Raw genomic sequence first — 14,162 nt, 5'->3', positions numbered from 1 at the left:
AGACACAGGAAGAGAGTGTCAGTCTAGAGGGGAAAAGAAGTGAGGAGGGGAGGAGGAAGAAGGGAGAGAGAGAAGTGAAAAGAGAGATGGTAGAGGAAAGAGAGGAAGGAGAGGAGGGGAAGAGAGAAGGAGGGAAATAAGTAGGGTGAGAGAGAAAAAGAGGAAGAGGGGGGGGTGAAGGAGGAAGAAAGGGAGAGTGGAAGAGGGGGAGGAAGGAGAAGAAAAAGTTGGAGGAGGAAGAAGAAAAAGAGAAAAATGTGAACAGAAAAAAGGAGATGGCATGGTGTGGAAAGGGAGGGGGAAGGGGAAGGGAAAGGGGGAATGGGAAGGGGAAGAGGGAGGGGGTGAATGAAGAGGAAGTTACACAGACCACACAGAATTACCGTCTTTTCTAGCTGTTGTTTTGACCCCAGGCATATCAGGGCATGAACTCGGTGGACTGCAGACTGCGTTGCCCTTCTCCTGCAGTCCACCTTCCTCCCTTTCTGGGCTAGGGAAGGAGCGGGGGAACTTTTGTATACCCAGGCAGTGGAGTCTTCTGGTTGTATCAGTGCCACCACGTGAAGGCGTCCCTCTCCAGTGCCCCTACTTAGGTGGCCCTGTCTTGCCTGTTTGTTAGACGTTGAAGAACACGATGCTAAAGCAGACAGCAAAGAGAGAGAGAGGGGGGGGGAGGGGGGATGCCACGCGCCTTTCAGCTCAGTGATGGACGGGCACGTGTCTTCCCCCCTTAACCTCCCCACTGTTTTAACCAGTAATAATGTTATGGTCTTATGTTTGCACACACACACGCACACACAATGTATACTCTGTCTGTCTGTCTGTTTGTCTCTCTCTCTCTCTCTCTCTCTCTCTCTCTATATATATATATATATATATATGTATTGGTGATAAGATGATGATGATGATGATCTAAGATGATGTGTGGGATACTGAGAGGATCATATGGGTAGTGTAAACGCACCTAAACACTTACCAAGATTATTTCATTTATCTGTGACTATTCTGGTAGATGTTAATATGCATGTCATATTAGACTGGAGCCAGATATAATCGTCTGTTGGTGGCAGATATAATTTAAAAGGCGCATCTTACGTAGTTAATGGATGATGATGCCAAGCCATCCTTTTCGTCAGGTTTTACCCTAGATAATTAAAATTGTCTGACAGTAATATGAACAGAAGCAAAAAGACATTCTCAAAATGAAGTGGTTAAAGTATAGTTAATGATATTTAAGTATATAATATATATGAAATGCGTGGTTTTGACCGCATCAATTCTCCGGAATATTCCGGAGAATACCGCAGTCTCCCCGACATCAAGGCGGACCAGGAGCAGTGGAGTATGCCCTCAAAAATGCCGACACCCCCACTCGGACTCCCCGGGGTAGCCGCCGCCAGCCACCACCACTCCGGGCAACAGCGGCGTATGTCAGCCCGGGCCGTGCGCCCTTGTGAGACGCAACCACCGCGCCGCCGCCACCGTAGGCAAAAGACACTACCTTCGTGTGGCGGAATCACCGAGTTCACTCCTAGCTCAGACGTTGTCGGGTGTGGAGGTCTGGCCGTTCTGTCTCGAGATTTCGACTCTGTTCGATTTACTCTTGAAGAATTTCGTCCAGTTTACTCACTTTTGCCAGTTTGGGGACTTAGTCTCTGGTACTGAGGAAGATTTTTGAACGTTTTTCCAGGTTTTTCTGGGACTCTGTCTCAGATTGCCTGGGTGTGACTGAGAGTGTGTGTGTGTGTGTGTGTTTGTGCTTTTTTTTTTTTTTTTTTCCTGGCCGCCGTTAGTGTCTCTCTGCGTGGTACGAAGCCGAACCCTGAAGGGGTGCCGTTAGGGCACTTCCATGAGGGGGGCCCATTAGGGGCTGGTTATAGGAAGCGCAGAGAGCGGCTCTGATAGAATAGGGAAGACCCGAAAGGGGCAGTGGCGGGGCCTCCTACGTCGCCCTTTAGAGGGCGGGGAGCATAGGTTGCCCGTCACTGTAGGGACTTGGCCGTTTTTTGTGTGATTGTGTGTGTGCTGTGTGTGTGTGTGTGTTAGTGTGTGTGTAGTCTGTTTCTTGGGGAGTTTGCTTGCCTCAGTGCTATGGAGGCACCTCTTAGTACCCGATCTTCGGGTCCCTCACGCATCCCACGACCTCAGCCCCAGCGCTCAGGTTTATCTAGGCCTTCCAGTGCTAAGGGGAGTAAGAGGGAGAGACGCTCCTCCACGTCCAGCTCACAGTCCTCTGCTCCCATAGATCCCTGTCCCTCCCTAGCTACTGCCTTGGCTCCTGCCTCGGGCCCATTGCCTCGTCCTGCCACCTGTGCTTCCCCTTCTACAACTCGACCAGCTAAATCAGCTCGCCACCATGAGCAGATGGCCGTGGATGCTGCCCTTCCTGCTGCCTCATTTGCTCCTTCTGATGCTAATCCTGCCCGTACTGATGACGGTTTCTCGCTGGTCAGTAGTAAAAGATCTAGACGGCGAGAGCAGGGAAACTACGCCACTCCGGCACCACGCTCTGGGGCTCCTCGCAAGCCTCCTCTTACCGCTCGACCTTCAGTAATGGTGGCGGTGCCCCCTCCACCTCGCTCATTATTCCCGGCCTTTCGTGTTACACGCCAGGACGGGCACGAAACAAGCTACGATGCAGTCGCAGCTTTGGAACACTCCCTGCCGGAACTGAGGACCACAAACATTATCGGCAAAGACGGGAGCTCCGTCCTAGTCCCGAAAGACGAGGTCTCTTACAACCTTCTCAAGGCAGCAGCCCAGGACGTGGCCAACCCCATCAAGCTCGTGGAGCTCACTCCAGGGCTGAGATCGACCAAGGCTATTGTCATGGGGTATCCCATGAGAATGCCGGTCGATCTCCTTTTGCGTCACCCACAGGTGGAAGAAGCCACGCGTTGTCAGAGGCAGCGTACCAGGGAGGAGACTCGCCAGGTCCTCATCACTTTACGAGGTCCTCTACTACCCTCTCTCGATCTTGGGAACTGGGGGACTTACTATCTGCGCCCATATACCCCGGAGCCTCTCCGTTGCTATCGGTGTCAGAGGTATGGACACCACAGAGCCACGTGCAACAGGCCTGTCGTTTGCGGGATCTGCAGCGGCCCACACGATACGGAGCGCTGCCTGGAAAGATTCAAGGCCAAGGAGGCAATCACCTCCCGCTGCCCCAACTGCTCTGGCCCACACCATGCGTGGCACCCCAACTGCCCCATCAGAGCTGCACATGTCTTGCAGGGCCGGGAACGCCAGGTAGCCTGGGTTCAGCAGCAGCAAGCCACCAGCTCCACGCCTGCACCTCCAGGGACCTTTGTCTGGGGCCAACAGCGTCAAATAATAGCTGTGCCTTCTCCTCCTCCTCCTCTCGATGCCAGCGCCTTTCCCCCTCTGCAGTCTGCTCCCCCTCGTCAGACTGTGGCAGTGGAGGTTCACCACCCACCTCCTACCACACTCCCACCACCGTTCGATGCATCTCTCCCCGTACCACCTCAAGCTCCGAGCTCCCCCCAGATTCTCTTCACCATACAGGACCTGCAATTAATTGGGAAAGAGATTGCTCTAAGCTTTGCTCTGTTACTGGAATCGATGCTTGGGAAGAAAGTCGATACTGCTCCCCTCGTGGCTACTATCGACAAAATCGTCGAGGATGTGGTGGAGGCAAAGCGTCAGCTTCGTCCCTCTCCACCTACACGTCAGATGTCGTCTCCCGACCTGTCGGCAACACCCCAGCCACCTCATGTCCCTACACGCCAACGTCGACATCGCGGCCCATCCACCCGCCCGCCAGGACCAACTGCAGCTTCAGCAGTGCCCAAGGCCAGATGCCGCTCTCGCAGCCCAATTACCACCTCACCAGGGCCACCACAAACCTCAGCAAGGGTAGGGGCAGAATGCCGACCTCGCGGCCCAGCCTCCAACTCTCTGGCACCGACTCCAGCCTCAGCAGTGGTAGAGGCAGATCACCTGCCCGGCAACCTGCCCATCAATCCATCAGGGCCTGTTCCAGCCTCAGCAGCAGTAGAGGCAGAGGGAGAAACTCTCGGACTTCTGCGAGAGACTGCTTACCCTCCACGGTCCCAGACAACGCTGATTGCCTCCGAGTCCTGCAGTGGAACTGCGTAGGAGCTTGGAGTAAGCTCCCTCACCTCCAGGAGGTGGCTTTCCGGGAGAATATTCATGTCTTCCTTCTGCAAGAGACACTCCTACCCCACGGCTCCCCTTTTCGGCTCCGAGGATACAATGGCTTCTTCCTCCCTAGGGTCCCTGGTAATGCGCAAGGGTGTGCCATCCTGGTTCGGGATCACATCCCTTGCAAAGAATGTAGCCCTCCTATTCACTGCGGTGAGGGTGTTGAGGTTCAAGGAGTCATCTTGCAGCTCGCCACGACCTCCTTAACCGTCTATAACATTTATAAGAGCCATGCTGGGACTCTAGACATTGGCGAGCTCCTCCATCAGGCTGCAGCTGAGTCCACCCTCATTGGGGGGACTTCAATGCCCACCATCCTGTCCTATACTCACCCCACCCGGCGAATGAGGCTGGGCGACATGTTGCCATTGCCCTCGAGGAAACTGCGGGGGTCTCCTTACTCAATGACTTGTCCAAGTCTGCCCATGTCCGTGGTGGGAGGCTTGACCTCTCCCTAGTCTCTGCACCTCTTGCCGATGTGTCTACGTGGTCCTTGCACCCAATCCTCACCAGTGATCATTTCGCTGTGGTGATGGAATTGCCTGCGGCTCCTCTTCCACCCCCACCACCACCTCTGCCTCGCTGGGACTTACGACGTGCACATTGGCCTGAGTATGCACAGGCAGTTGACATCGCCTTGGACAAGGCTGTTCCCCCGCATTCCCTAGAGGACCATGCGGAGCAGGTTGCCCGTGCCTTACGTCATGCTGCTGCTGCCTGTATTCCCCTCACCAAGCGCCCCACGGTCTTTCTTAAGGACTACTGGTTTTACGACGAGCGGGTTCAGGAGCTGAACCATCGGCTAAACTCCGCTCGTAAGGCCTACCGTCGGCGACCTTCCTCTCCAACTAGGAGATATCTGGCTGCAGTGGTACGACATGTTTCGCAGGAAAAGCGCCGCATCCGGGACGAGGCTTGGATGAGGTGGTGTAGGTCGCTTGATTCACGTTCCACACTTGGGGAGATGTGGGCGAGAATCAAGTCGGTCTCTTCTCCCCGACCAGCTAGGCCACCATCACATCCTGACCCTGCAGGTGAGGCAGATCGCCTTGCTGCCCATTTCGCTGCTCGTACTGCCACAACTAACCTCCCACAGTCAGTCAGTGACCTGCAATCTCGCCTTGCAGGACCCCGCAGGGACGCTGTCTATGCTGCTTGCTCTCGTCCTGATGCTGCAGACCACCCCTTTACTGTGGAAGAGCTAGAGCGAGTGTTGTGCAGTAGAAAGGATACGGCTCCGGGCCCTGATGGCCTTGTATACTCCCTCCTGGCTCGCACAAGCCAGGGAGGGAAGGCGCGTGTCCTGGACCTGTTCAATCGCTCATGGCTTGAAAAGCGTCTCCCTGGATTGTGGAAGACAGCCATTATTCACCCCATCCCCAAACCACGAGACCCGACTACCTTGAGGCCGATCTCCCTCCTCAGTTGCATTGCCAAGACCGCTGAGAGGCTTGTCCTCTCTCGACTTGTCTGGAGGTTGGGGCCGCTCCATCCCCGTCTATTTGCTTACCTCCCTGGCAGGAGCGCTCAACATTGCCTAGCCTCCTTTCTTGGTGAGCTGAGGAGTGGTCGTGGCATGGCTGTCTTCCTCGATCTTGAGAAGGCATTTGAACTTGCCAACCCAGACGCAGTACTTGTGGCGCTCGCAGCGAAGGGCTTGGGTGGTCGCCTCCTCTCCTGGGTGAGGGACTTCTTCCACGGCCGTGCTGCTTGTGTTCGATTTCAGGGCAGAGTATCCCCTTCCTACTCGCATGTCAATGGCACACCCCAGGGCAGTGTGCTGAGTCCTCTTTTATTTAATGTCTTAGTTGAGGACCTGCTTACAGTCGACTATGGCCAAGGGGTTACTCTGTTCTGCTATGCAGATGACTTGGCACTGGTTTTCTCTAGACGGGACTGCTACACTCAGGCACCAACTGCGCTTTCCCGTCTACATGCCAGATGCTGTGAGCTTGGCCTTAAAATCAATTTCCAAAAAACTAAATGTCTGCCTTTTGGTCTCCGCCACCCTGACCGTCCCCTTCTTCTTGGGGGTAATAGCCTTGATGTCGTTCGCTGTCACCAGTACCTGGGTGTATGGTTCGACAGCCGTCTGACATTTGCCACTCATATCCGCTATATACGGGAGCGAGCAGCTACCCGCATTACTGCCCTAAAAGCCCTTTCTCACCGCAACCTGGGTGCCTCGTACAGTGTCCTATGGACTTTTTATTCACAAGCTATCCGTTCCATTGTGGATTACGGGGCTCTATGTCTTATCAGAGTGTCTGAGTCACTCCGTCTCTCTTTGGAAGTCCTGCAGAACACTGCTCTGCGTATATTGCTCGGTGCACCTCCTTGGACACGCTTGGTCAACCTTCGGGCTGAGAGCGGTTTTCCCTCTCTGCAGCACCGTGTTTGGGCACGAACAACAGCTGTCGTTGCTCAGCTCTGTCGGCATCGGCCCCACCTTCCGGTGTCTGTACTCCTCCAGCGTACCCTTGCTCGGCCCCCAAATCCGCACCCTGGACGTGATTGGATTCTGCTTGCTGCGGACATAGTTCGCAAGCTTGACGCCGCTGATGCCATTGGTGGTGGTCCTGACTTGCCCAATCCTGCATATGCCCCTGCTCCTCCTTGGCTCCCACCTGTGATCAAATATGTCGAGCCTAATATAGCAGTTCCCAGGTCCTCTTTTCCTGCTGTTCTTCGCCAGGATGCTCTCAGTCGTGTGGCAGCTTTCTTCACTCCAGATACTGCAGTCTACTATACTGACGGGTCTGTTGGTGATGACAGGTCTGCGGGTGCTGCTTTTGTTTGTGATGAGGGGGTTGAGTCCTGGCGTGTCACCTCCGGTGTTTCAGCCTACCAGACTGAGCTCGTTGCCATTCTCTGCGCCCTTCGCCATGCTGATCAACACCTCCATCGGCGTATTATTATCCATACGGACTTGCTTTCCTCTATACGTGGCCTCCAAAAGCATTACTACTCTGACAATAAATATCTCCTTACGTCCATCATAGCTGTTGCAACTTCCATCACAGGTCGGGGGGGTGAGGTTCACCTTCACTGGCTTCCTGGGCATGTCGGTATTGCAGGCAATGAGCGTGCTGATGCTGCTGCTCGCCATGCTGGCACGTTACCTGTTACCACATTTCAGCTGCGTCCTAGTCTATCCCTTCTCTTGCGACATGTGGCTGATGCCGTCTGCCGACTTTCGCAGGAGGATCATCAGTTTCAGGTGTGGGAGGGCTCCCGTTCTGCTACGTGGTATGCCAGAGCTACAGAGTACTCACCTGTGTCTGTTCCCCATGGCACACCTAACCACCTACTGGTTCCACTTCGCCGCTTACGCCTAGGGTTCCCGTGCTACAGCCAGGTGACTAACAGCAACCCAGAGCCGTGCCCTCACTGCTTTGAGGTCAGTGAGCAGCCCCTGCTCCATTATGTTCTGGACTGTCCTGCAACATCTCGACTTCGGTGTAATATTGGGACGCAGCTTCATGTTGGGGCTGACGACTTTCAACTGGCAGCAGAGCTTATTGCAAGGACACCCACGTCTGCTCTTTTGGGGGTTGTGGCCATGTACCCACCCCCACGCTAGTATATAATACTTGTTTTATTAACAGACTTTCACTGACGGGCTTTTGTTTTGCCCGTGTCCTCCCTTTTTAGGAGGCGAATCTAAACCAACCAACCAACCATCACCGAGTTAGCTAGGGGTGGAGTCAGAAACTGTACTCCAGACAGCACCCCTAAGGTAGAGACGATCTATGGTCGCTCTAATAGTGGCAAGGTACAGTAGAGACGATCAACGGTCGCTCCCTCCACAACCCGGTAGAGACGATCAATGGTCGCTCCGGGCGCTCCCATAAAAAAAAGACAGAGACGATCTATGGTCGCTCACAACAAAATCAGGTAGAGACGATCAATGGTCGCTGCCTGAAAGCTAAGGCAGAGACGATCAACGGTCGCTTCCTCAGCACACTGGTAGAGACGATCAATGGTCGCTCCCATAAAAAAAAGACAGAGACGATCTATGGTCGCTCACAACAAAATCAGGTAGAGACGATCAATGGTCGCTCCCTGAAAGCTAAGGTAGAGACGATCAACGGTCGCTCCCTCAGCACACCGGTAGAGACGATCAATGGTCGCTCCCATAAAAAAAAGACAGAGACGATCTATGGTCGCTCACAACAAAATCAGGTAGAGACGATCAATGGTCGCTCCCTGAAAGCTAAGGTAGAGACGATCAACGGTCGCTCCCTCAGCACCCCGGTGGAGACGATCGATGGTCGCTCCCAGGGTATAGTGAGGAGGAAAGACCTCCCTGTCTCCCCCGGCCTCTGTTCCCTGCGCGAGGCCCTTGAGAAGACCCACCTGTCGGGCCCCCGTGACAGCCGCTGCCGCAGTCCTTCCCTGTCGGCGCCCCTGCCCATAGGAGACCGCAGTCCGTCGCCTCTTCCGGCCCGCCCCAGGACACCCGGGCGAGACCTCACCACGCCCCCGCGACGCCGGGACCTGACCCAGAGGTTCCTAGCCCTCTTCGGCCCCAGTCCGGAGCCCAGTCCGGAAGCCCCCGGACGTGAGAGGACGCCCTAGTGAGTCGCCCCGTGCCCTCCCGACTCGCCCTACCCTGGCGACGCCCTCAGTCCGACCGGATCATCACTGAGGTAACCGTGTTTCTCTCCACGAGAGATACGAGGATCCTGCAATTGTGAAGTAGGTTAAGTGTGACTCCTTTTTTCTTAGAATAAGACTAGTGCAGTGATTTCATGTAATTTCCATTGGGGTAACCCAGGACATAATGCTACATTAACGGGCGAGAATATGGGTAGAGACCCCCAGTGAAGATACGTGCGAGTGTTATCCCGAGAGTACTAAGGACTTCTCTCTAGAGCCCAAAGAAAGGATAATACATTATTGGAGTGCTATTGGTTAAACTCTGAGTAATACAGTGGAATAGAAATTACGAGGGTTCCGACTTTGTTACGCGTTGGGAAGTGCGAGTCTACATAACCTACCCGGGAGATGTGCAGTATATAAGTTGTGCTGACGGAAATCTAGTGTTACCAAAACTACGAGGACCGTGAGTGATAACTGTACTCCCCTGTTCCGCACGCTATCCCTGAAAACCCTCCCCACTTCTCACCCCCGCTCTTAAAGTCCAAATAAGAACCAGAGTTAATTATCAAAGAATTCTTGCCAATAGAAAACACCTAAACTCCCTTGTTAATATCGGGCCTCATTAAATATTATCATAACTTCTCCCTCGCCGTTCTAAGTCACTCTCCGTGTCTCCCTACCTCCCCCTCCCCTTCCTGGTAAATCACAAACCCCCCCCCTCTCTCCCCTCACGCGCTGCGCGCGCACGGGTATTTACTGTACTCCTAGTACTAAGATTTGTTGTATTGTCATTAATATCTAGGAAGCTAGTATCCTGCGAGATACACAATATTTTAGATAAGGTTTTGTATTGCTCCATATTGTGATGTAATGTCTACTGAAATGTCTTGTGTCTAACTGAAATAATATACGTGTATGGTGTTGCCGAAAGTTTTTATGTCCTGCCTCTCTTCATTGCACTAGCTCCGGTCTCGAAAGAGGACCCCGCTCAGTGTTGAGTTGATTTGGAACGAGAAGTCGAGCCAAATTCTACTCAGCATTACAATATAAGCAAAGTAAGTATAGTTAAAATGAAATTAGAAGCAAATATTACTATGATAGAAACGATTCTTTTGTCTCAAACTGGAACTTTGTGAACCCTTGAAGCTCCGAGTCCCATCAGTCATCCTTTAACAGCGAAAGGGGGAGGACTCAGGAGCTGTGTGTATGTTAATTCAGTGATAGAATTCTAGTGTGTAAACAGCTTCCCCATCTTCATGAGGTACTGAAAGGTAAGCGAGGATACTGTTCATTCGTCCTTTGATAGCTACAAGTTCTTTTCGCTGTCCCAAATCGTCTGTATTGGTCTGAAAAAGTAAAGCAGCGCTGTGGTGTTGATGTGGATGCGCAGGAGGGTGTTGGGAGACGCACCTGAGATGATTTGGTCATGTGGAGAGAATGAGGACTGAGAGATTACCTATAGTTCTTCCATCTTTACTTGGCCAAGATTTTCGTCCCTTTGTAGCTTATTTCATGTAGCTCAGTGGCAGGAAAATACAATACTACGGTTCTAAATTCCTGCCATAATGTTTGTCCTATTATTATTATTATTATTATTATTATTATTATTATTATTTTACGAACCATGTATTCTTTTTGCTACAGCTCAGCACTGAAGACTAAGACAGCAACATTGGGACAAGTTAAAGTGAAAGGAGTATAGGAGAGTATGAGTCAGGTGGAAGAGGAGACGGGTAGTAGGAGACCGAGAATAATGAGGTGGAGGGATGCGGTGGAGAGGTATGTGAACGATGCTGGTGTGAGTTGAAGGGTGGTTAGCCTGATGACGCATGGCAGGGTAACATGGAGGCGGTTTGTTTGTGGTCACCCTTCCAGAGATTAGTTTTAGGTACAAGAAAGAGCACCGAGATATAAATACGTCCATAGTAGTGAGAGTCAATTGATTTTTTTTTTTTTCTGTTGCTCTGTCAGGTCTTCTCTCAGTTTAACATAATCCTGGAGTTTTTGCTTGAGTATATAGCTTTATTAATCTATGTTAAGTTCAGTGTAGGAGCAGACCTTCTAGTCGGAGGGAGAGTGATTGCCAAAATTAACTCTTTCCCATGCTAACGAAGTACCAGTGGTAAAGGGGTGTCTGTAGGAAGGATGATGCATATGAAAGTGGAGAAATGTGTACTTGGAGTAGAATTAACTACACCATACTGGCAAAGTACAACTGGGAATGGGGTGGGTGTGTAGGGAGTATTTGTGAAAGTGGAAATATTGTAAAGTATTAGTTATGTTTATGTGTCAGAGTCTGTATATGTCATTGGTTGAAGTAATATGGTGTGAATATATGTATGTGTTAACCCATTAGTGGCCAGAGTTCCTGTGAAAGAGATTTAGCTGGACGGGTACTAAGCGTACCGCCCACCGTCTATCGGCTCATAGTCGCGAAGCTCATAGGTCCCTACCCCAGGGTTTCCTTCTTCATTAAATTTTGAAAACGCCCAGTTCAGTCCATTATATTGGACGCTGGGCACCAATGGGTTAATTATCTTTATTAATAGACAATGGATGATTCTGTAATAAGAGGCTTTACCAAGTGTTGGTGTGAATATTTAGATAAACCACATTATGGAGATGGCTTGTGTAATTCTATCCTACAGAGACACAGCCATACCTGCACACATAGTCACTCCACACACACAGCCACACTCCACACACAGTCACTCCACACACAACTACATCTCCACACATAGCCACACCTCCATACACAGCCACACTCCACAGATAGATAAATAGATAGACAAATAGACAGTTTATTGACCACAGCTTACATTTATAAAGTAAAATACAAATTGGAGTTTATGTAACAACTCTGGACCTCTAGACACTGAATGAAAGCCACGCACATAGCCACACCACACACAGCCACACCTCTACGCACAGCCCCCCTCCTCCCTCCACACATACAAGATCCTCTGACATCAGCGCGCGCGCGCACACACACACACACACACACACACACACACACACACACACACCGCTCGCTGGTGCAGTGGTAACGTTCCCGCTTGCCAACTGGTGGACGGGAGTTCGCGCCTCGCTCAGGTTGCGAAAAGTTTCACTGACGAAGTGGGTGGTTACTGTCCCCCTTGAGCAAGGGGACGGGTGTGTGGTGTGTGAAGGTCACAGCCTTGCCCTTAGATCGGACTATATGAGCTCTCAGCTCCCTTCCGGGAGGGTAAAAGCCGACCATCACGACCATCAAATGATCCTGACCGACCCGGTGAATTAAGCACGCGCACACACACAAACACACACACACACACACACACACACACACACAGCCTCTTCCCTTCAGTAGAGCTTCATCCATCTTAGGAGAAATCTCTAGACGTAGGCAGGTGTAGAGGAGACTGTGGACAACCCAATTACCTGCATAGTTCACACCTGAGCCAATTATAATCATCAGGTTGTACCAATAATAATAATAATAATAAGGTGTCATGATGTTGAATAAGCAAGGAATTTTCTCATAAACCATCACTGATCTTTTGCACCTGTACTGATGTCATGTGTTGATTTTACCTGTATGATACCTTAATTAGGAACTCAAAATGTGGCATGCAGGCTAATAAATCTAATCCCTGCTAGTCTTACATTAGTGACCCTCAAAAATTGGGGTCTGTCATCCTCCTTTGGTCTCACAGTTTTAAGATTAAGGACTAAATTAAGACGAATTATTGAAGGCGTCTGTATTATTTCTGTGTGTATTTTTTCCTTGCAAGGAAGAAGGAACCAAAGGCCATTTTCCTGGACACCTTTATGACAGGTCTCCCTCTTTTTTTTTTTTTTTCTTTCTTTTTATTACATTTTTCCTGATTTTCTCTGCTTGTTTCTCCCCGCCAGATTCCTAAAAATAAATACCAACAATACAATATACTAATCCTATTTCATTTTTCAGAGAGAAGGAACCAAAGGCAGAGCACGTACGCAAGATAGTCAAACAGAAGCAAGCCAAGATCAAGACCGTGCCATACCTGGACACACTGCGTTGGAAAAATGGAGGTCGAAGGCAGGGGGAGAAGCAGACAGAGGAAGAATGCTCAATAAATGGAATTCTGGCAATGCTGGTGAGTGATTACAAGACAAGTAGCATTTGTCCACATCATTTCATCAACCTCTTCATTCTGGTGACGTCTTAATTTCTCTCTCTCTCTCTCTCTCTCTCTCTCTCTCTCTCACACACACACACACACACACACACACCGCTCGCTGGTGCAGTGGTAACGCTCTCGCCTAGCATCTGCTAAGACGGGGGTTCGCGCCTTGCTCGGGATGCGAAAAAGTTTCATTGACAAAGCGGGTGGTCACTGTCCTCCTTGAGCAAGAGGATGGGTGTGTGCGTGTGTGAAGGTCAAGGCTTTGCCCTTAGATCGGACTATATGAGCTCTCAGCTCTCTTCCGGGAGGGTAAAATGCCGATGATCACAAACCATCACGTGATCCTAACCGACCCGGTGAATTACACACACACACACGTCTTCTGAGCTTACGGTAGATTTCGTCAGTGTGATAACAGCGTGCATTACCCCTTCCACTACGGTGAATCGTGTCGTTTATATCACATCGTTTATAAAAGCTCCAACATGCTTGTATCCATCAGCCTTAGTTACCTAGTAGCGGCTCACCACTCTGCTCGATCTTTGGCTGCCTCCCTATTCATTGTCTTATCCCTGAAGTCACACTCCATGGCCTCGTCCCAGGGTTTTTTCGGTCTGCCTCTCGCAACACTACCCCCGACGTTCACACTTTTCACTTCTCACTACTAATATTAATGAACTTATCTACTAGTGGATAAATCAGTAATTATAAGGTGTCACGGTAGGGTCAGGCTATAGCACCTCACCCTTACCAGCATACTTCGGCATTTGTCAGGTTAATATACTTAATACATTCACTGTTATCTCCATCCATCTCTCTCATTCTCCTCATCTCACTCTTTTACTCCCCTCTGATTATCATTATCATCATCATCATCATCGTCATCGTCATCGTTATCATATTTCCCAGTTTGTATTATATAACCATTTTATATATATATATATATATATATATATATATATATATATATATATATATATATATATATATATATATAACGTAAATGTAAGATGTGTTGTTCGTCATGCATGTAGGATATGGCGGTACGATAGGCCAGCCAGTTGCAAGTAATGGTGTGTGTGTGTGTGTGTGTGTGTGTGTGTGTAAACTTAACCCATTAGTTGTGGTGGCTTCTCTTCAGATAACGTAAATTAAATCGCTTGGTTATTTTTTCGGTCCCAGTGTTCATCTAGCGCGTTATATACTGTTAAGTTCTGCCGA

At 50.4% G+C, this 14,162-nt stretch overlaps 1 protein-coding gene across 1 annotated transcript; it reads left to right on the top strand.

The window, feature by feature from the left end:
* The first annotated feature begins 4,239 nt into the window (after positions 1 to 4,239).
* LOC145404420 (uncharacterized) lies at positions 4,240 to 7,771 on the top strand. The gene is made up of 2 exons (XM_080275937.1): positions 4,240 to 4,341; positions 4,538 to 7,771. The coding sequence occupies exons 1-2, from the start codon at positions 4,240 to 4,242 to the stop codon at positions 7,769 to 7,771; spliced, it is 3,336 nt and encodes a 1,111-aa protein (XP_080132063.1).
* The last annotated feature ends 6,391 nt before the right edge of the window (positions 7,772 to 14,162 follow it).

This window comes from Coenobita brevimanus, chromosome 63 (assembly GCF_032717465.1).
Source record: "Coenobita brevimanus isolate Jiangsu-jjx chromosome 63, ASM3271746v2, whole genome shotgun sequence".
In the NCBI taxonomy this organism is placed as follows: domain Eukaryota; kingdom Metazoa; phylum Arthropoda; class Malacostraca; order Decapoda; family Coenobitidae; genus Coenobita; species Coenobita brevimanus.
Note: the sequence above shows the minus strand (reverse complement) of the source record. Positions and strands in the feature narration are given on the sequence as shown.

Bases quoted from the DNA above. Each gene is read 5' to 3' on its own strand.
- LOC145404420 (XM_080275937.1), top strand. From the start codon at position 4,240: ATGGCTTCTTCCTCCCTAGGGTCCCTGGTAATGCGCAAGGGTGTGCCA. The intron at 4,342-4,537 runs GTGAGGGTGTTG...CCGGCGAATGAG, and splicing joins TAGCCCTCCTATTCACTGCG to GCTGGGCGACATGTTGCCAT.